Source organism: Bubalus kerabau, chromosome 3, assembly GCF_029407905.1.
Source record: "Bubalus kerabau isolate K-KA32 ecotype Philippines breed swamp buffalo chromosome 3, PCC_UOA_SB_1v2, whole genome shotgun sequence".
In the NCBI taxonomy this organism is placed as follows: Eukaryota; Metazoa; Chordata; class Mammalia; order Artiodactyla; family Bovidae; genus Bubalus; species Bubalus kerabau.
Genome location: NC_073626.1, coordinates 72,107,830 through 72,130,505, shown reverse-complemented (window position 1 = coordinate 72,130,505; position 22,676 = coordinate 72,107,830). Strand labels below are relative to the sequence as shown.

Below are 22,676 nucleotides of genomic sequence, written 5' to 3'. Positions count from 1 at the left end.
CTTTCCCAGCATTGGGGTCTTTCAGATGAGTCAGTTCTTTACATCATGTGGCCTAAGTATTGGAACTTCAGCTTCACATTCAGTCCTTCCAATGAATAGGCAAGGTTAATTTCCTTTACGATTGACTGGTTTGATCTCCTTGAAGTCAAGGGACTCTCAAGAGTCTTCTCCAGCACCACAGTTCGAAGGCATCAAGTATTCGGTGCTGAGCCTTCTTTATGATCCAACTCTCATATCCATACCTGACTACTGTAAAAACCATAGCTTTGACTGTATGAACCTTTGTCTGCCAAGTGATGTCTCTGTTTTGTTTTGCTTTTTAATTATCTACTTTTGTATGTTTGTCTGTTTAAATTTTTGGCTGTGCTGGATCTTCGTTGCTGCGTGCTGAGTGGGGGCCACCCTGTAGTTGAGGTGCAAGGACGTCTCACTGTGGTGGCTTCTCTTGTTGAGCAGTACAGGCTCCAGGGTGCGCAGGCTGTGGTTGTTATGGCATGTGGGCTCAGAAGTTGGGGCTCGAGGCTTCTGGAGCTCGGGCTCGGTAGTTGTGGCGCACGGGCTTAGCTGCCCCACGGCATATGGGATCTTCCGGGACCATGGATTGAACTGGTGTCCCCTGCATTGCACGGTGGACTCTTAACCCCTGGACCACCAGGGAAGCCCTGTTGTCTCAGCTTTTCAATATGTTGTCTAGCTTCCCTTCTAAGGACTAAGTGTATTGATTTCATGGCTACAGCCACCATCCACGGTGATTTTGGAGCCCAAGAAAATAAAATCTGTCATTGCTTCCACTTTCTCCCAGCACTCTTGACATCTAATACTAGCTTTGACTTTAGTAGAGGTCAGTATTTAAAAGCTTGGAGTCCAGAGGAGAATCTTGATTTCCATTCCAACTCTAATACTTTGTGTCATTAACCTCACTGAGGCTCTGTCTGTTCAGTCAGCCATAAAGTAAATTGAATAGCCATGATTTAAAGGCTTTTGATGAAGATGGAATGAAATAACCCGTGTAAGAGACAGGGATGTAGAAAGCACTGGATATGAACTATCACGATTGTCAGCAGCAGCCCTGTAAAGGCTACCGGTGTCACTGGAATAGTGCTGCTCTGTCAAAACTAGAAAAACTAGAAGAGAGACAAGCCTAATCATCAGAAGCTTGAACAAGAAAATACTTTCGAAGTTTATGAATCATTTTGGATATCTTTCTTTGAAAATAGTTTATACAGTTCATGAACAGAAAAATATTATAGCTTAGATAAACTCATCGGATGAGCAGTTTCAATGGAGTTAACATTCAGAGAGCAATGGTCTCTTTAATACTGTTTTAAATTTGCATGGAAAGTGAGTCTATTCAGAAATTGGTAGCCACAAGCTACCATTTTTTCCAGCAGCCCTTTTACATCTCTAAAATGAAATTACACAACAGGCCAGAGAAGCCAAGAGACCCATTCAGCAGTTCTGTGGACTTTTCATTTTGAGAGGTGTGTTTCTCTCTGCAGGAGTTGTGACTAAACCATTCAGGGGTTATTAAATGTCTCTTTGTATGTCTGTTTACCCACATCTTTGATACCACATAAACCAGACTGTAGTCACGTCAACAGATTTCCACTTGCTGCCCAGGAGGTATTAAGGTTAGTGGGTATTACCCAAGGGACTAACTTTTACCAATTGAAAGAGCGGCAGGGAAATATGCACTCAACTCCTGGTTTTAAGCTTAGTGTGCATCGGTTTTCTCTGAGCTGGACGAACAAAGGATGGGTGAGTACTTTCACCTTCTCTGTGTGTTCCAAGTTCCTTAAAAATGCTGACCTGGAATGAACCTAAGTTCATCGTTTGTCACAAATGGCACCACACACAGGGATTGATAATGGGGGAGAGCAATGCATGCGTGGGGGCAAGGGTACATGGAAATCTCCATACCTTCCTCTCAGTTTTGTTGTGGAGCTAAAACTGCTCTAGGAAAAAAAAGTCTTTAAAAAAATACAGTGACCTGGAAATTAAGTTGTAATTTTAGTATTTGAAAGGAAACTTGATTTTAAAAGAACAATGAACAGATATATGTAATCCTTTATTTAACCTTCTTATATAATATGTATAACACCTTGAGGGTAGGTGGCATGTGTTTCCAAGTCACCGTGAAAGAATATGAAAATAGGCAGCTTGTGAAGAACACCAAGTATAGCACAAGTTATGATCTTAAAGGAAATGTGAAGATTTAACTTTTGTTACTGAAGATGTTGCCACATTATTAATACATTTTTTTGTGTTCTCCATTGACCAGTCACAGCTTTAAATCTAATAAACAAGAGCTTAATTCACCAGATGTTAACTCACCAGATGTTTTCATTTTAAAAGTTAAGTCCTCATTTTAAAATGTTTTCAAAAGTTCTGTTTTATTGGAGCTGGGATTTTTATAATTCCAAGATGAAACTAGAAGGGAGTTTTATACCTGATCTTGTGTTAATGATTGCTGAGAGGCCATTCTCTACAACTTAATAAAAGAGATCTAAAAAATTCTAGAGATTGCCTGCCTACAGTATGCAGGGCCTTGTGCTAGAGGTCAAGGAAGTGGGAAACCAAGATGAAGGTAAGTTTGTTCCTACTTTCATGGAGCACACAGTTGAACTCGAGTCCAAGACTGAGTATGACAGATTTGAAAACTGTCTTCTTCATATCTGCCCATATTAAGAACATAGCATTCACCTACTTAGGTATCTCATTAAAATAATGAGTGATAGTGTGTCCTTATATAACTTCAGGGATATATTTTTGACTTTTATTTAAAAACCACGAGTTTGAAGCCAATTCTTAAGGTAGTTGATTAAGTTTTTATTATCAGATAGATGATAGGTTTGAATAATATACAAATATACAATATACTCGGAGAAGGTAATGGCACCCCACTCCAGTACTCTTGCCTGGAAAATCCCATGGATGGAGGAGCCTGGAAGGCTGCAGTCCATGGGGTCGCTGAGGGTCAGACACGACTGAGCGACTTCACTTTCACTTTTCACTTTCATGCATTGGAGAAGGAAATGGCAACCCACTCCAGTGTTCTTGCCTGGAGAATCCCAGGGACAGGGGAGCCTGGTGGGCTGCCGTCTATGGGGTCACACAGAGTCAGACACGACTGAAGTGACTTAGCAGCAGCATAACACAATTTAATCTCTTAAAGCCTCAATTTCCTCACAGTGATAATAAAAATGTCCATTTATTACTAAGATAGAGTTATCTTAGTAAACATTTTTATGATTTTCTGTACCTTGGAAAATCAACAAAATTTGGGTTTGAATTATCCACTAAGTTGGAATGTGTTGTTCAGCCACTAAATCGTGTCGGACTCTGAAATGAATGAACCTCTTACTTTTCTTCCCTAATGCAAACTTTTGTAAAATTGAGTGGAGAAAACAACTAATGTGTTCTCTGTGACAGGTACTGCGGTAGGTATTTTACAGATTCTGTTCTGGTTTGTTTTGTCACTAACCTTTCTGACCCACAGAATCCCAGCTACCCTTTAAGTATCCCCAGGTCTCTATAGAGACAAAATTCTTTTTTTTCACACTTTGAATATCCTAAATTGATTTCCGTGTCTGTAGCTTGAATTGAATATTAGGTGATTTAGTTTCTTTCACCTGGCTAAGTTCCTGAGTTAGTCCTTTATTTCTTGCCTACGTCGCTGTTAAGGTCAAGTTCCTTTCCAAGTTTTGCATTTCTTACTGTGTGTATTTGTTATGCGGGGTAGGGAACAGGGACCCGAAGGCAATGTATGTGTGTTTTATTGCCCAGACACCTGCATGTATGAAAATAGAGAGGCGTCCTTATGTTATATAACCTCTGACAAACTTCACTATACATTAGAGAGAGAATGAGAGTAAAAAAGATAAATAACATTTTGGTATGGTTATAAGAAGTTTTCAACTTGCATATGCCCTGAAAGGGCCATGGGAAACTCTAAGGTTCATGGACAACCTTTTGAGAACCACTGCTGCAGAAGCTAGAGGGATGAGGAGGGTGAGTAACAGTGGGATGGGAACTTTGACTTCTTTTATATATTTCTATTCTGTATTTGAATTTTTTATAATGAGCACACATTAGTTTTATTATTTTTAAACACACACGCAAAAAATGAAAGGCTGTGAGGGCGTCCTAGAAGGTAATATGATTTTTGCTTCAACCACAGCAATAATTCTCATTTTAGTTCCTGTTACATGCATGATCTCAGAATAAATATAAATTTCATATTTAGCTGATATGTTTTAAGTAGGATCCCATCCAGAGTACTAACATGAACAATAATGCAAGTCCCAGGTCATTTGTTCCCATCGTTGTTAAAGATCTGAACACACACCGCCTGTTTTCTCTTCATGGTCTGCCTTTGCTTCTGACGCCCACAAAAGGCACAGGCACAGATGTGGATACCAGTCCCGTTTATCATTTTTCCCTGCTAATTGCAGTGAACCTAGGAATGGAAAGAACAAATTGCCCGTGGACACACTGGCTGCCAGATTAGAAGTTCTTGCTGCCCACTGCCCCTTTGTTTAGTCACCACATATCTGTTCTGATTTCTTCTGCTTCCTCACAAATTGGGAAAATAAACCTTCCACCTCAGTTATTCCCTTTCTAATAAGTGACTTAAAAAAAAATCAGATACGATTTTAAAAATTTACAGTCAGGCTTCTTATGTTCAAGATTACAGAAATAATCAAAAGTCTGAATAGAAGTTAGAATAATTTGGCTCAGGTCAAAGTGTAACTTGCTTTATGAAGAAGCAAGCATTAATCTGACAGTTTTCCAATGAGATAGGAAAAATAGAGACCTTAATAGGTAAATAAAATCCAACTTTGTGTATTGAAACAATGAAATGTTAAAGCTAGAGTAAAAATGTTACATTTTCAGCCTGTATCTAAATATTAATTCCATTGGATTATTTCTTTAATGCATTTCAGATTTATCCCTTTGTATAAAGTGCTTAATTTCTTCCAAATATAAACTAATGTATATTTTTGCACAAAAAAAATTAAGAAAAAAAATCATCTGTAATTCCACCACCTCTGTACAGCTACTGTAACATTCTGGAATATATTTTGATTATAAGCTTAGCAGCGTCATATTCTACATATTCTTTATAGCCTGATTATTTAGTTAACCAAACACCATGACTATTTTTTCCATTATCAATAAACCAGAGTTCATGTTATCATTTTTAATCATTGCATGGTATTAATACTTCCTTAAAAATCTGTACCATTCTCATATATATTAGATTTTTTTACTACAATAAGATAATGCTTTAGTAAGTATATCTGTTCCTATATCTTTCCATACTAGTCTGATTACTTCCTTAGGGTAAAGACTAAAAAGCCTCTTGATGAAAGTGAAAGTGGAGAGTGAAAAAGTTGGCTTAAAGCTCAACATTCAGAAAACAAAGATCATGGCATCCAGTCCCATCACTTCATGGGAAATAGATGGGGAAACAGTGGAAACAGTGTCAGACTTTATTTTTCTGGGCTCCAAAATCACTACAGACGGTGACTGCAGCCATGAAATTAAAAGATGCTTACTCCTTGGAAGGAAAGTTATGACCAACCTAGATAGCATATTCAAAAGCAGAGACATTACTTTGCCAAAAAATGTCCATCTAGTCAAGGCTATGGTTTTTCCTGTGGTCATGTATGGATGTGAGAGTTGGAATGTGAAGAAAGCTGAGCGCCGAAGAATTGATGCTTTTGAACTGTGGTGTTGGAGAAGACTCTTGAGAGTCCCTTGGACTGCAAGGAGATCCAACCAGTCCATTCTAAAGGAGATCAGCCCTGGGATTTCTTTGGAAGGAATGATGCTGAAGCTGAAACTCCAGTACTTTGGCCACCTCATGCAAAGAGTTGACTCATTGGAAAAGACTCTGATGCTGGGAGGGATTGGGGCAAGAGGAGAAGGGGACGACAGAGGATGAGATGGCTGGATGGCATCACTGACTCGATGGACGTGAGTCTGAGTGAACTCCGGGAGTTGGTGATGGACAGGGAGGCCTGGCATGCTGCGATTCATGGGGTCGCAAAGAGTCGGACACGACTGAGCGACTGATCTGATCTGATCTGATGAGATTGCTGGGTCAATGAGGCAGTACTTTTTTCTCCAAAGACTTTTTAATAAAATTGCAAAATTCCTCTTTAAAAAGTATACCGATTGTATACTCCTTTTCCCCCAACCCTGATCTGTTCTTGAATGTAATGGGTTTTAAAAAATCATTATTATTTTGGTTTTCATTTCTTTAAATACCTCTCTGGTTGAAGTTGAACATCTTTTCCAATATCCTGCACAAGTTGCCTGCCCATATACTTTGCCTATTTTCCTATTGGAATGTCATCTTACTGACCTGTGAATGCTCTTTATAATCTTTGTAAAAGACATCTACTGCTTGTTGAATTGTTTTCTTCTCTGCATTTAAGAATTATAGTATCGTAACTATAATAATTATACTGTTATAATATCTAATTATAAGGATTATAAGAAACTCTAGAGACTAAACAGTATTATGGCTCTGGGATTTTTGATGTAGATCTTTCTCTGTTTCCTGCCATTTGAAAGATGAGCAAATATTTCTATATAAGGCTAGCCATCTAAGTAGTAGGTATACCACCATTCTTATAAAGTTATTAAAATGTTGGGACTTATTCCATGTTTGTTTTTTTTTAATTTATGTGCTCCCTGACTCTTTCTCTAAGACTAAAATCAGTATTGTAGCAGAAATTCACCATCAAATCCATAAGGAAAGGAGACAAAGCCCTGTCCTGACACTTTTCTTAGAGTTGTTGCTGCCTTTGGTCCCCTCTGGAACTTGTCATCTTTAACCTAGCTCACTGCTCCTCCTGTGATGTGTGTGATCTCACCCTCCTGTCCATCCACATGAAGAATGGATTCTCTAACCCTCAGCTGTATTTCCGTGTATTTTCAGAGCATCCACATACTGGAGAGGACTTCTTCCACGAGCACTGAACCCTCTATAAGTCGGCAACTGCTGGAACCAGAGCCGGTGCCCCTCTCCAAGGTCAGTGACACAGTGTGCTGCTCTCCAGGTGGCAGGATGCCTGGCCCGGCGCCAGTGGAACGACACCTCTTTCACCTGACTTCCCTAAACTAGTTGTGATACTTTCTCTTCTTTCCACCCCCAGTATGTAGGATATCTTGCCCTGAGAAGGAAAGAGATGAAAGTGTATTTGCTGAGATTTGCAGGGTTACATACAGATGGCCAGAATTCTCTTTGTTTGGGGCTTCCCCGGTGGCTGAGAAAGTAAAGAATCTGCCTGCAATGCAGGAGACTCGGGTTGGATCACTGGGTCCGGAAGATCCCCTGGAGGAGGAAATAAATTGAAATACGCCAGTCCACTATTGAAATTGAAATACTCCAATCCAGTATTCTTGCCTGGAGAATTCCATGGGCAGAGGAGCCTGGTGGTCTACAGTCCACGGGGTTGCAAATCATTGGACACAACTGAGTGACTAACACTTTCATTTCTTTTCACTTTCTCTTTGTTCTAAGGGAAAGGCAAGAGAAATTATTGTCCTATGTTGGAGAGATGAACTAATATTTCTATATCAAGGTAATTTTAAAAAATCACTGGGCCCAGAAGTAACAACAACAGCAACAGCAGGTACCATGCACTGGGTACCAGGTATTATACTAAGACTTGATTCCATTTCCTATAATCCTTATGAGCAGTTCCATGTAGTGTGGATATTTACAACATTTTACAAATACAGGAACCAAGAGTTAGTAACTTGCCCAGAGTCAAAAAAGCTGTGGAGTAGCAGGGCAGGGACTCAAACTTAGACTCATTTAAACTCTGCCCCACCTGCAGGGTAAAAGAGTCCCTACCCAGAGGGGCTGTTGTATGTTCAGAGTTCAGCACCCTTCTTACAGCTGGTCTTCGTAGCAATGAGCTCAGAGGACAACACAAGACTACTGATGCAGACCTTTTCTGAATCGTGGAAGCCGGTGTTCCCTCTCCTTGGGCTTCCTTTTCCTCAGATTATGGGAGCATCTAAATTAATTTATGCCTAAAATGCAAAAATCACAAAGAAAAGTCAAGGTGACACCATCCTACTTATTCCCATCCCCTGCTCAAGTCCCTGAGATTTTCAGACCCCCCCTATTGAGAAACTCAGAAAATAGAATGCATGGGAATTTTGAATCCAAATACAAAAATAGCACTTTATTTCCCCAAAAGGTTAACTAAGTATGTATAACAATTCATCCATGTTGCTTTTCCTACATTAAATAGAATCCTTTGTGAAAAGAATGCTCTATTATGCTATTGAATTGTAGAATATAGTACCTCTTTATACTTTGAATGTGTTACAAGCCATAGACTTTATTCTGTCAGATAGAAGCAGATTGCCAAACTAAAATAAGGGAGTTATTAAATTGTTTAAAAAAAAAAAAACTTAGAAATGAAAACAATCTTATTTCTATTTGAATGGCAAACAGAGGGTGTCTACTTGGTAAATATGACCAGAAATCTCTTTGAAACCTCAGTTCTCTCTTAAGACACAGCTAAAGGACAGAGAGAATAACTCCATGTAGGGGTGATGGAGAAGGTGGCCCACCCTGATTGAGCACCCACTTTGGGATCTGGGTAGGACCCTGGCAACATCCACTTCTCATTCCTTCTCCATGCATCCGCCTGCTTAGATCTTGCTGTGTGACTCATATTCTTGTTGTGTTTTTGTACAAATACATAGCAGCTCTCTTGGGACCCCATGAAATCAGAGAGTCCTGTTCAATCCAGACACCATAGCATCTCACCGTCCCTCAGCCCCTTTGAGAGAAGATGGGCTCTCTGGGTACTGGTTGGTGGTGGAAGAATACTGTTTAAAGTACACATAGTCTTGTCTCAGGATTTGTTCAAATGCTTTGTTTGATACTTTCACCTCCTAAAGCATTTCACATATCTACCACCTACACAATGTGCGCCTATAGAATATACTCTTGAGAAAGGAAATGTCTTTTTTTTTTTTTTTTCCAAATGAACAGCCTAGGAAACCTGTTATCAGGTTACTTTCTGTTTTGGGGTATTGTTACTAGATCAAAGATGTTTAAAACTTCTGTAATAGCAAAAGTGTTTGTATATCTGTTTCAAGTACTGATTATGTTAGGGTTTTTGACTCTGTTTCTAATATACATAAACCTATGAAAGTTGGTGACTTTAAGAAGAAAATTGATATTAATTGAAATTAGGAATAGTTATTCAATTTTCTGAAAGCAATTTTAGCTTTCTCAAAACAGACCTGGTCTACTGAGTATAGAGATGAATTATACTAAGTCCTGAGATAGGATATTTCATTTCTTACACACCTTATTTGTAACATTATCATCAGTATTTATAATTGAAATAGAGTTGTTTGCTCTGGCATTATCCCTTGCTTTTTTGTCTGTTTGACAGTTTATTTAACTATAAGAACTATATTAGGATTCTTCCTAATTTCTTTTGCTGGGTTTAGTAATGCTGAAGCAGAGTGAGTGCAATTACCTACTCAGAACTGCTGCATGTATGTTTACAAAATACATTTTTAACTTTTTGCTTTTTCTATCTTATCCACATAGGCCGACCCATTTTTTCCCTCTGTAGTTAAATTCCCAAAGAAGAAAAAAACTGCTGTGATAGAGATCAGTAGTCATAGTTCCATAGGGATAAGCTATTACTACATTCTGAATTTAATTAGGAAAAAATTCAAATAGCATTTGTACTTATTATTAAAGATTTCCATTTTCATAAGTAATGCAGAGTATTTGTCACAAATGGAGAGAGAATAAATCAAAGATGAACACTAGCCTTCAAATAAGATAAAATCTAGCCAAAAATGAAAATGCTCTTCTTCTGGAGATGCTATCCATGGATGGGGCTACTAAAAATAGAAATATCATTAAATACAGCTGATATCTCTCTAAGACCAGAGATAGTGTTCATGAATATAGGTACACATATGTAGAGAGTTATTCTTTTAATTTCTTGATTACATTAAGGCTTTCTAAAAGAAATCTATAGAAATCTATTAATTTTATGGAATAAAAAGCAATCGTTTTTATCTGCTTCGCTGATGGGAGTGAAAAGCCAAAGATAACTGGACTTTGTACAAGAACCTGCTATTTTCTTCTATTATTCTCTCATTGTTTATAAGCAGTGCTCACCTGGATTGAATTGCAGTTCAGTATTTAAAAATGAATATACCAAAGCCCTCTGCTTTGCACTCCTGATGACAGTCCTTTTATTGTCCTAAAAATAGGATACAGAGCCGAATTGTCTCATCAGAAGTTGTTTTTTTTTTTTAGGTAGGCAGTGGATTTATTTAGAAAGAAATATATTTTTTTAAATTACCATATCTAATTAATGGTTCTGACCAGATCAGTCGCAGTTTCTGACAGTACTTAAGTAGAGAATCACTTTGTAGATTGTTTTCTTGTGTACAGGGAAGTTTACAGCTCCTTTAAAAGGTTCTTCATGTCACCAGATAAAGACTGGTAGCTGCATTTCTGTGAGGGATGTATTAATAGTTCATTCACCAGGCGCCCTCAGAGATGACCGAGACGATGGAGAAATGGCAATGATCTTGGATTAGTTCTCAGGGGTGGTGGTGGTTGTGGGCTTGGGCTTCAGTCAGATGCGGAAGCATGGTGCTGGCTTCAGAAGCCAGAAGTATCTCCTAGGCTTAATGATGTTAGCATGAAGCAATGTTCAGCCACATCTCCTGGAAACAAGTTTCTGTGAAAATCCCACTCCATTTACACATATTTGGACTTAAACATAGATTTGACTCAGCCATAGAGCAAGTGGGCTTCCCTGGTGGCTCAGATGGTAAAGAATCTGCCTGCAATATGAGAGACCTAGATTTGATGCCTGGGGTGGAAAGATCCCCTGGAGGAGAGCATGGCAACCCACCCCAGTTTTCTTGCCTGGAGAATCCCCATAGACAGAGGAGCCTGGCAGGCTACAGTCCACAGGGTCTCAAAGAGTCAGACACAACTGAGCTACTAAGCACACACAACAGTGGGCAAGCAGCTTCTGAGATGAAAGGAGAAGACAGAAGAAAGAGGCATGCATGGTAAATAGGCAGCCCTCTCCCCTCCCATCTCCGTGGCTGATGTCAGGAACTGACTATGGCCCCTTGGCTCCTGGGTCCTGTCAGAGCCTCACAGTCCTGCAGCAGACTCTGGACAGCCACCACCCAGACCCTGGGCTGGCAAGTCCATCTGCCCCAAGATAGAACCCCTTGCCATTCCTGCTGAAGCCTCTGTGCTATAGTCTAAAGAAGATGGCTGATAGGACACCCCTCAGAAGGCAGCTTCCTGAGTCAGTTTTGGTTAGTTCGTTCTGCAGAGAGGCCTGCCCTGATCCGTGAAGCTGCATCCAGCTTTCCAGAGCTGAGGTGGCCAAGCAGGTTGTGCTGAGAGATTTTGCTTCCCTGCTCCATGGGCAGGATTGCAGCAGTCATGCATGAGATGTGACCTCATTGTTCCTGCCTCTGCTTCTGCTTGAGTGAGCCCCAAGCCTGAGATCTAGAACACTAGTGTTTGCCAGGTCAGCAATTACTATAGAGCTGCCTGGGCCCTTGGAAATTACCTGGTCTGGGGATTTTAAAGCCCAGGATGTTGCTACAGAGCAGCTGTCCAACATGGAAGCAGACCCAGGGGGAACTGTGGCAGACTGAAGACAGGCTGCCATCCCCCAGGGCAGGACCAATGTTGCCAGATCTTAGGCTTCCACAAACACTAGAAATCTAGATTTTTAAAGTCTGAAATCCTCTGATTTTTAAATAGTGACAATTCATTTTAAAAGCTTTTTTTAAAAACAACATAGATGAACAAAACATATCTTATGGAAGAGGAAACCATGATTAAGTCTGTTTTTAACAGAGGAGGGTGATAATGTGGACTCTAGAAGCTCAGATTTTTGGCCGTGCAGTCGGGCATTCTTTCCATGGGCTCCCAAAGGTGTGTTTCTCACAACGTGTGTCTTCGAAAACACGGACTTCTTGGTGGGTATTTGGCAAGCGGGGCATTTTATGCTCACTCGGAAATGTCAGCAGCCTCACCAAGAGGAAACAGATGCCCACAGCACTACTCTTCAGCCTAACAGGTTGTGGGCCACTTAGGCTGCTGCAGCCTTTTCATTTCTACAGAAAGCCAGGCCCACACGCTAATTGAACATGTTTCATCAAAATGATCTTATTTTAAAACTTTAATGTGCCTCTGTCCCCAGAGATGAACTGCCTGGAAAAGTACATTTTAAATCTTGTGAATGCAGGCAATCAAAACCATTCTACCCCAGACTTCACCTCTGTCCAGCTCATTTCTGATGGCCTGCATTCTTCCAGGTGTACCCAGGAACTCGCTCTCACTTCAGTTATAAGTGCATAGCTGTGTGTTATGTTACAGAACGCTCCAGAATGATGTTCATACTTCTGATGGGTTGAGTGTTGTTTCAAAAGCAACTTCTACCTAGGAATTTGCTTTAAGTGTGTCATCAAACACTGAGAAATATGTGATTTGTTTTTCTTCTTTTCTCTTAGGAAGCTGACAGCTGGGAAATTATAGAAGGACTGAAAATAGGCCAAACCAATGTCCAGAGACCAGACAAACATGAAGGTTTTATGCTAAAGAAGAGAAAATGGCCTTTAAAAGGCTGGCACAAGGTAACATTTTCATCACATTCATCTTCATATCTTCATAATTAGAGAGGCTCTTACTTGGTGTCATTAAGTGGTTATACAGCCTTATTTACTTCCCTGGTGGCTCAGATGGTAAAGCGTCTGTCTACAATGCGGGAGACCTGGGTTCGGAAGATTCCCTGGAGAAGGAAATGGCAACCCACTCCAGTACCCTTGCCTAGAAAATCCCATGGACGGAGGAGCCTGGTGTCCATGAGGTAGCAAAGAGTCGGACATGATTGAGTGACTTCACTTCATAGCCTTATTTTAACCATACAGGCTGCAACCTATCATATCTATTTAAGTCAGAGTTCTGTAATGTCTGTAAGCAGAGAAAAAATATTTTACATGATATTTAAAATCCAGTGTAGACATATTGTTGTGTACTCTGCTTTTTAAACTTAAATTAGGATAAATATGTTCTTATTAAATATTCTTCTAAACCAGAGCTGCTTCAAATGCATACGTGTATTTCATCAGATGGATTTATGCTATATATCCCACCACTACTGAACCAATTTCTATTTTCATGTGTGTACATGTGTCTGATTTTTTACTGTATGATGTTGTGATGAAGATTCTTATACATTAATTTCCATTTAAGTTCTTGGAGTAAATTCCTAGAATTATTGTTTGCCAGTGCAAACTAAAGATGGAAAATCACTTGTCTTGGAAGTTTGTCTACTGCCCTTTAATATATATGGTGTATTCCTCTCTCCCCAACTCCACATAATTTTTCCATCTTCCAGTTTTAATTATGAAGAAAATATTTTGCACTGTATTGTTGCAATGACCTGAGTAGCAAGAATTCTGGACACTTAGGAGAAGCAAGCTGTCCTCTGTTTTCAAGACAAGCCTTTGGATAGACCACCAGGATCTATCTAGAATCACTAGAAGAACAGGTTCATTACTTGCCACATGTGCTGATGGATTTCATCTCAAGGCAGATGGATTTAGGGGTGCAAATGGAGTGGTGGTTGCTGCCCATTGGCTCAAAAATGGAGGTTATGGATTATAACGTCCTTAAGGAAATGTATTTTTTGCAAATTAAGGAAAGAACTTAAAAATTAACAGATGCGAAATGTTCCCTCAACTCCCCATCTCTGAGGATGGGATAAAAGCAAGTCAAAGAGTCTTCTTCTCTCTCACTTGTCAGAAACCTTGGCAGTCTCCTTGAACCCATAATATTATACCAGTACCAGGAATCTCTCTCCACCCTTGATCTCTCTTGGACTTTGGCCAATTGGCCTTATACCTTCCTGGAAGCCCCTTTGCCTTTCATTCTGACCTTCCCACTTTGCAGTTCCTCAAATCAATGGCCTTGCTTATCTCCTCCCCATGACCATCCTATAGGTTATCTCTGCTAGAATTCTTTGATAGATAGAAATGGAAAAATAGAAGAAAGGGGTCAAAGAAACACATTTATCTGAATTGCTGACTTTAATTTAGCACTCTCAGTGCATGTTTCAGCAAAATTGGCTGTGGTTCAGCAGCAGCTCTCTCTGGATCTTCCCTTAGAAAATTTTACTACATGAGCAGAAGTACATCCTCCCTTGCGTCTCCTTTGCTCCTGGTCTGTGATCCTGTATTTATTCAAGCATCAGTCCATTTGATTGCCCAAGTCATAGGCAATCAACAAATCAAGTAGTTTTCAGTTGTAGAGATCCTTTCTTCCGGGGCTTACTTGTTGCCCCCTAGATCTGTAACAAAGGGGTTACAGTGGCCTTCTGTGAGCTCTGTATGGGGTGTCTGCAGGCCCGACTGCCTGTCACCTCAGCAGCCTAGAGTTCCTAAGTCACATACAAACTTCCCAGCCGAGTAGTTTACCAGCCACAGTAATTTACCTGCATCTGTGGAGACTAGCGGACCCTGGACCCGTTGTGTGACTGGGTCATGGGAGCTGTTTGTTCTCCTGTCAATTGTCCATGGAAAGGAAATCAACCACAAAGAGCTCCTGAGGTTTGTGGATCAAAAATAGCTAGATTCATTTGGACTGGACCAGGAGTATCTTGGAAGAGACAGAAACCACTCCAAATATATATATTTATTCCCCCTTAATAGAGTTTAGAAATAATTTTTAATCTGCTTTACTAATAGTGAAATGGAAGTACTTTTCTAAGTGGAGATGCAAGCATATTGATAAGGCTACTTTTTAAACTTTCCAGATAATTGATTATTCATAGCTCCAGTCCACTGGCTTCTATTTACAGACATGGGTATTTTCAGAATTTTCGGTGGTAGCTAGGGAAAGTCAAGAATTGACCTCCAAGGTGGAAAACTAAGCAAGTAGTCAAGTTCCTCACGGAATCACTGTGCCCTAACTCAGTTTATTCTCATTTCTTGCTTTGAAAAACACCCCAGTGTAGTTTATTCAGAAAGTCCTAGATATAGGCTCTGATGTCACCCCCATTAAGAAAAACTGTGGTGATGGGGGAGATCCATGTGGTCCACTGGTTAGAATTCAGCACTTTCAGTGCTGTGGCCCAGATTCAGTCCCTGGTCAGGGAACCGAGATCCCACAAGCTATGCGGTACAGCCAAAAAGAAAAGAAAAGAAGAACTGGGGTGTAAGAGTTCATCCCCATTGGATTATGTGTAAAAGAACCCTACAAGCTCAGATTTCCTTACCACTTCATGTGACTGGCTGTGGCCAGGTGCACTAAATTCAAATACATGGAAATGGTCAAACGTATTGATTACTAAGTACCAAGCAATATTAGACCCACACTTGTGAATGTTTTATGTAATTCAAAATACTGATAGTAACTGGGGACTGTTTGGTTGTTGCAGCGTTTTTTTGTCCTGGATAATGGAATGTTAAAGTATTCAAAGGCACCACTTGATGTAAGTAGACAAAAAGATTGGTTTCGAATTCTGCTTGAAGTCAGTCAGCACCGCAGTGTACAAGTGTTGTGCCATAGTTTTCTGTGTGTTTCTGTGCCTGTAAGACTTAACAACCTACCAAACTTCCATGTTGCATGGAAGGTGTGTTTTATGCTTATGTTCAAACTAGCATAAAATCTCAAACTGCTGCATGAAAATTTAACTGTTGTAATGTATGCTATTAAAAATAGAAGCTTAAAAGTCACCAACTAACAAAAATCACCCTTGCTGTCTTAGAAAACTCAAGTAGACTTTTTTCCCTCCATTTCTCAATAAACTATGCTTTATGTGCTTTTTCTGAGATTTAGCATGTGTTCTTACTGATTTTTTTTAAGACTTATCTATGGACTTCATTTCTGTTTCATACGTTCCTTTATCTTGAGCATCCCAGCTCTAAAATTATTCCAAATTACTTTTCTTTAATACCAAAAGTTATTGTTTGCATGCAAAACTGGAAAACGCTCTCCTTCTTATCATTGTGTGTGGGAGAAATAACAGAGGGCTCAGATTTCAGTTCTGACCCTAGCTCCTTCATGAGTCAGCTGTGTGTCCTTGATCAGATGAGGGCAACCAGAAGATGAGCTGACTGCTCTGTGCACTCAGTCCCAACTGCCCATTTCTACCCTGCAGCTGTCTGCTAGCTGATTACTTGGGTATGTTTGGGATTGTAGGTCAAAGATGGACCATAGTTATTTTAGGAATCAGAAAAAGTATCTCTTAGGATATAAACTGTGTAATCTAGAGTTACAAAGAATTGACATTATAGTTACACCAAAACAAGAATGAGATGAATAGTCTTACTTATTGAAATTGGCATGAAGTCACTGAACTTCAGCTGTCCTCAAATTAAGGACCTTCAGAACCTTAGCCATTTCCTCTCTGTTCAGGAGGTGTGATCTTCCATCTCCTGTAGATAAATGAGAGTTTACATTAAGCTCAATTCAGTATAGAAACACTTCAGATCACATACCCTTCCAGCCTTTTAACCAGTCTTTTGATTTCAGATCCAAAAAGGGAAGGTCCATGGAAGCATTGATGTGGGACTCTCTGTCATGTCAATTAAAAAGAAAGCTCGGAGAATAGACCTTGACACAGAAGAACACATCTATCATTTGAAGGTAAAGATGCCTTTCGAGGTTTCTCTGCCAATATCTGGGGAAATCATTTGCCTAGACTAGTGGTTAGACAGGAGATTGGCTTCACCATTACCTGTTCCTCTTTTTCAATTGTTGTAGGTGAAGTCCCAGGACTGGTTTGATGCATGGGTCTCCAAACTGCGCCATCATCGATTGTATCGGCAGAATGAAATTGTGAGATCACCACGAGATGCTAGTTTTCACATATTTCCTTCAACCTCCACAGCTGAATCCTCACCAGCTGCTAATGTTTCAGTTGTGGATGGAAAGGTATGACTTGGTTATATAAAAGTCAGCCCGGAAATTTCTTGGAAGATTATGCAGACATATTTACTGAGTCTCATTTGACAAACCAGGAAGAAAAGGTTGGCTTTGTAAACTAACTCTCAGAAGACAATAGTGCCATTTAGCATCAAAGTTAATTACAAGTATAGAATAGATTAGATGGAAATGTGGATCACCAAGAGAATTAACAGTTACTTTTCCTATGAAGGCACTACATCTTAATTTTACATGGCTTTATAAGCATATTAGAGAGTAAAGTGAACATTTGGTTAATCAACACCTAGAAATCAATGTCTTCCTGGGTGGTAATAAGAAGACCACAGTGTTTTCAGAATGAAACTTGCTTTTTTGCCTTGAGCTGTAATATATACATGACCACGAAAGAGACCAGTGAATTTTCCCATGATAAGGCAAGTGGGCTAGAGATTGCGAGAGTAATATAAGTAGTGGCCTATTTGAGACTAGGCACTGTGTTAAGCATTGGACATTCATTCATCTCTAGTCTTTAATATAGCCAAAGCTCAGAGACAGTTAAGAATTTTTCCAGAAGATATTATCAGCTGAGTCTTCATCTCAGCTCCATCTGACTCTTCATCTTTGTTTCCAAAATCAGTGTCTTTTCCATTGTACCAGATTAAGGGAGGCTGAAGCTATTCTTTGGGCTGTTTTTTTCTGTGTTGAAACACTAGAGGTGTTGCCTGTTAAAAACCAAGGTTAAGTCAATGGAACAGGGAGAGAGCTGCTTTTGCCTTTGCTGCAATAATTAGGTTTTCTGAACCATAGCCACATTGCACTACCCAGGATTCTTCCAGTTTCTTACTTGGCACCTGATATTGAGAATAGAGACATCTGTGAACAACTGGCTGCCACAGGGAACTGAGTTCAAGTGCGTTTCAGTGAAGGTTCTGCTTTTCTCTGTTTTCCTACATAGGGATGTATGGACTAACATATATCCAAGTTTCCTTACAAAGCATTGAAAAATCTCATGGGGTAACTGGAAGATTCATCAAATCAGATTAAACTAAATACAGCTGTAAGCTATTTATTTAAATACAGTATGTAGCTATTGCTGTTTTGATGAAAATTACTTAAGTAATTTTTGTTAAATCCTGTTAATTATATTCGGTTGACTCAAAAGTTCATTCAGGTTTTTCCATAACATCCTACAGAAACATCCAAAATAACTTTTTGGCTAACCCAGTATTTCACAAGGCTCTCAGACATATTTCATTCTGGAATATATCTCTCCTAGAAACAGGGTGTTGGATTAACCCTAATACTAACTACTTCTGAAATATAAGGAAATGAATCAATTGTTGTTTAGTCACTAAGTCATATCCAACTCTTTTGTGACCCCATGGACTATATAGCCTGCCAGGCTCCTCTGTCTGTGGGATTTTTCAGGCAAGAATACTGGAGTGGGTTGCCATTTCCTTCTCCAGGGGACTAATGAATCAGTAAATCGGGGTTATTAGGGAACAGGGCACTTACTGAGTAACACATACAAGATGTTCAAGATAGTCCCCAAGATTCTCTGGGCCTCCTGTGTTCTCATCACAAAATGGAATGAATCCCAGAGTTAGTCCAAATAAAACAAGAAATGTATTCTAGATGGATATTAAATATATATACATATTTAATCATTTGGTTCTTCCAGCTTCTGCTTGTGTCTTTGGCACAGAGTGTTGACAAAAGATGTATTATTTTCATCTCTTGTGTTATGTATTAAATAACTTGGGTGACATCTGAGACTGGAGAACTGAAACCAAATCCTCCCCATTGTTTGCCTTGGAATAAGAAAGGGCTTCAGCTCTGGTTTTCATAGATGTATTGCTCTCATTACAAACAACATACCTCTAAGATCTAACTCAGTGAAAGATTTCCATTGCATTTATCAAAATGCAATAAAGAGTGAAAAGAGCTTTTTATCACTTTGCTTTCTAGGCATCAAATGATGATGTTCCAGAATGTTAATTGCTTTGTGGCCCTGTGCGGGTGATAAATAAGTCTGGATTTGCTAAGCATGCGCATCCTTCACTTCATAATGATTTACAAGAGACACAATCAGTTGTAATTGAATATTAAAGTCAAGTATGGAGTTTTAAAATTGTTTCAGGTTTAGGGGAATAAGTTTCTGCTTTTTTCTTGGAGTGTTTCTCACACTCACGTTAGTATCTACATACTTCATACAACTTTATTTCACATAAAATCTCTTTAATAGAAAGTCTGTCAGCTATAGATAATAATAACTTGCCAAGGCTGCCTCTTTTTTTTTGCCATGCTGTGTGGCTTGTAGAATCTTACTTTGCTGGCCAGGGATAGAACCCAGGCTACTGTCAGTGAAAGCGCCAAGTCCTCGCCGCTGGAGTGCCAGGGAATTTCCAAGGCTGCCATTTTATATGTTACAGTTTTCAATATGCAATGTCATGCTGAATATGCAATTTTCAATATTTTGATGGAAAGGATGCTTGCTGGTGCATAATGTATTTAAGAATCACAAGTGGCTGATAACACCATGAGTTAGTCATAAGGGTACAGAGAGCTTTCAAAAAGGAAAGGCCTTCAGTCGTGAGCTGAGGACTCTTGAAGGACACTATCAACCATAACTTAGTGGGTAATTAAAAACCATTGAAAATTTGAGTTGGCAGGTCCTTGCAAGTATAACATTCTTAAGCACTGTCCGCTTCATTGTACGGTGGAGACGGCAGCTTAACGCGTGTTGTTATCACCTATGAATTTTGACTCCCCTGAGCTTGTACCACATTTAGCCAAGAGGCTCCTTCCATATTTTGAGCTTGCCCTTTTCCCCCCTTTTTTAATGTCGGTTTGAGGATGCTAGTGTTCTTTTTAGTCACTTACATGTACTATTCCTGCCTAACCCTACACATTTTGCTGTTCGATGTAGGTGCAGCCAAACAGCTTTCCATGGCAGTCCCCTCTGCCCTGTAGCAGCAGCCTCCCTGCAACCTGCACGACCGGCCAGAGCAAGGTGGCAGCCTGGCTACAGGACTCGGAAGAGATGGACAGGTGTGCGGAAGGTCAGTTCATGCCCGGTGTGGGCTCTCAGGGTGAGCCAACAAGACAGACACAAGAGGGACAAATTGCATGGGTCCCGCACCTTTCAGGTTTCTCTCCTGTCCGTTCTCCTGCACCCTCAGAACTACTGAATCTGGTTTCGCCCTTATGCTGACTCCCACCCACTTCAACCCTCTCAGCTCCTTTCCTTAGCAGTTTCCTCTGGCTTCCTTAGCCTCCCACACCCTGCACCTGGGGGCGATCACCCAGCTGAGTGCTGCCTCAGGAGCACCCCCTGCCCTCTCTCCTGACAGTCCACTAGGTCACTTACACGGCTGCCTTCTCTGCTGCTCTATCTAGCCCACAGAACAGTGTGTGTTCCCCAACTACCGGCAAAAAACAGCCATGTTATACCGCATCTTATAGCCACCATTACCTGGTGGTGGTTTCCCGCTCTGCATCAGTTACTGAATACTCTGAACTAGTACACTATTCCTTCCGTATACCATCTCTCAGCCTCTTGACCTGCAGAAGCTTTTTCCTTCCTTGTCATGAACCTGAGCATGTTGGTTCAAACTGGATCCGCAGACCATTTCCAGTCTGTGAGGCAGCTTTCATTTGACATTCAAAAATGAAAAGAAAAAAAAATAACAGGTATTTAATAAATCTAAATTGATTTAATTTTTAAATTATTTTTAGGTGATATTTGGCCTAACTCTTTTTTTAATATTAAATTTTTTCCTTTATAAAGTTATGGTAAAATGTTATATTATTTTATGACCTCACTTAGAAAAATTTAAATTTGGTGATCTGTGTTCATGCCCTGACCAAAACAAATTTTTTTTGCTCTACACATGTGTGAACTTAAAGTCTGCAACATTTTTTATTAGTTTTCTCCACATCCCAAACTCAATATTTATGTGAAAAATATGACTTTAAGGGGGATGTTATATTCATTAAGTGTGTCAGGCTAACATTCCATTGAAAGAGTTTTACTTAAGTGTATACACAAAACACAGAGATATTACTTTGCCAACAAAGGTCCATCCAGTCAAGGCTATGGTTTTTCCTGTGGTCATGTATGGATATGAGAATTGGACTGTGAAGAAAGCTGAGCGCTGAAGAATTGATGCTTCTGAACTGTGGTGTTGGAGAAGACTCTTGAGAGTCGCTTGGACTGCAAGGAGATCCAACCAGTCCATTCTAAAGGAGATCAACCCTGGGATTTCTTTGGAAGGAATGATGCTGAAGCTGAAACTCCAGTACTTTGGCCACCTCATGCAAAGAGTTGACTCATTGGAAAAGACTCTGATGCTGGAAGGGATTGTGGGCAGGAGGAGAAGGGAACGACAGAGGATGGGATGGCTGGATGGCATCACCGACTTGATGGACATGAGTTTGAGTGAACTCCAGGAGTTGGTGATGGACAAGGAGGCCTGGCGTGCTGTGATTCATGGGGTCGCAAAGAGTTGGACATGACTGGGCAACTGAACTGAACTGAACTGATACACAAAACACACAGATATTACTTTGCCTTTATGAACTTCAGGTTGGGAAAGAAGCTGAGCTCACTGTCCTACATACTGAAGACTTGCTCGCCTCTGCAGCTGTGCCAGTCAGCCTCTCCTCTACTTTCTGCCTCCTGGTACATGCTTGTGGCATTCAACCTTGCCACCAGCGTTGTTGAAAAGATGGAGACTGTCCACCAGGACAAAAGTGCATTCATGTGGCCAAAATAGATGTTGGCCTTGATGCCAAGAAGCCCGTGACTGGTGGGGGATGTCTGTCTCCCTGCGTGCTTCTAAATACTCTGTGGCCCATCCCTGTGCCCTTTCGCCAACCTTGGGGGTGACCCTCCTTTCTCCCCATCCTGACCTTTCCACCTGTGTCCTCGTCCTGCCATTCTCTTCTTCAGGATTTAGCGGAGGAATGATCTCTTCTTTTGGAAACAACCTAAGTCTTTCCCACTTTCCTTGTTCCTGCCTGTAGACTCCAGCTTCTCTCCCCTAAGTTGGCTTGGCCCTTATGACTCTATGGCAAAAGTGTTCTTGGCAACAAGAGGCCATCTGATTTCTGCTGTGTTCTCAAGCCTCATCCTCTGACCCGCCCTACAAGACCTTGTCTAATGGGCCTCCGCTTTTAGGTCCTGTGAAGTTTTCCCTTTTTTTCCAGTTGTTCCTCCTTTATTTCACTGGGATTCTACTCTGGTCAGCCTTGGTTGTAGGGATGGTCAAGACTGAGTATTCTGCTGTTAGCTTCAGTAATAATAAGCACAGTTTATTGAGTGCTCATGTGGGTTGGGCACGGGGTTAAGTACTTTACATATGTGGTCTTTTATACATTTTCACAATAGTACCAAGCAGGAATTATGAGCCATATTTTTCTAAATAGGAAAACCACAGCTCAGAGAGGTCGAGTAACTTGTCCATGTTACACAGCAAGTACTTGGCAGAGCTGCAGGGCTAACCCAGATCAGCTTGATCCCAATGACCATGCTCAGCGCTTTGGAAACAACAGGCACGCTTCCAGCCGCAGTCTCTATTATTATGATGATAGTGATGATGAGATGGTAGTGGTCGTGGTGGCAGTTGATAGGATGGGTCACGTCTTGTGCAGCAGATGCTGTTCTAGGGGTTTTATATGCATTGACTCATTT

General features: G+C 40.4%; 1 protein-coding gene and 1 long non-coding RNA gene across 8 annotated transcripts in view; one reads left to right on the top strand and one right to left on the bottom strand.

Moving 5' to 3' along the window:
* The window catches only part of OSBPL6 (oxysterol binding protein like 6), a 221,237-nt gene that overhangs the window by 143,276 nt on the left and 55,285 nt on the right, over positions 1-22,676 (top strand). For all 7 annotated transcript variants that reach the window (XM_055572108.1, XM_055572107.1, XM_055572105.1 and 4 more), the window contains 6 exons: positions 6,953-7,045; positions 12,565-12,687; positions 15,492-15,545; positions 16,589-16,702; positions 16,820-16,990; positions 19,911-20,043. In XM_055572108.1, coding sequence (XP_055428083.1) covers positions 6,953-7,045; positions 12,565-12,687; positions 15,492-15,545; positions 16,589-16,702; positions 16,820-16,990; positions 19,911-20,043 — 688 coding nt within the window. The remainder of the gene's footprint in view (positions 1-6,952; positions 7,046-12,564; positions 12,688-15,491; positions 15,546-16,588; positions 16,703-16,819; positions 16,991-19,910; positions 20,044-22,676) is intronic.
* LOC129646221 (uncharacterized) overlaps positions 15,669-22,676 on the bottom strand; it is a 51,258-nt gene continuing 44,250 nt past the window's right edge. Inside the window, exon 3 of the long non-coding RNA XR_008711777.1 lies at positions 15,669-16,491. This is a non-coding gene — a long non-coding RNA (uncharacterized LOC129646221). The remainder of the gene's footprint in view (positions 16,492-22,676) is intronic.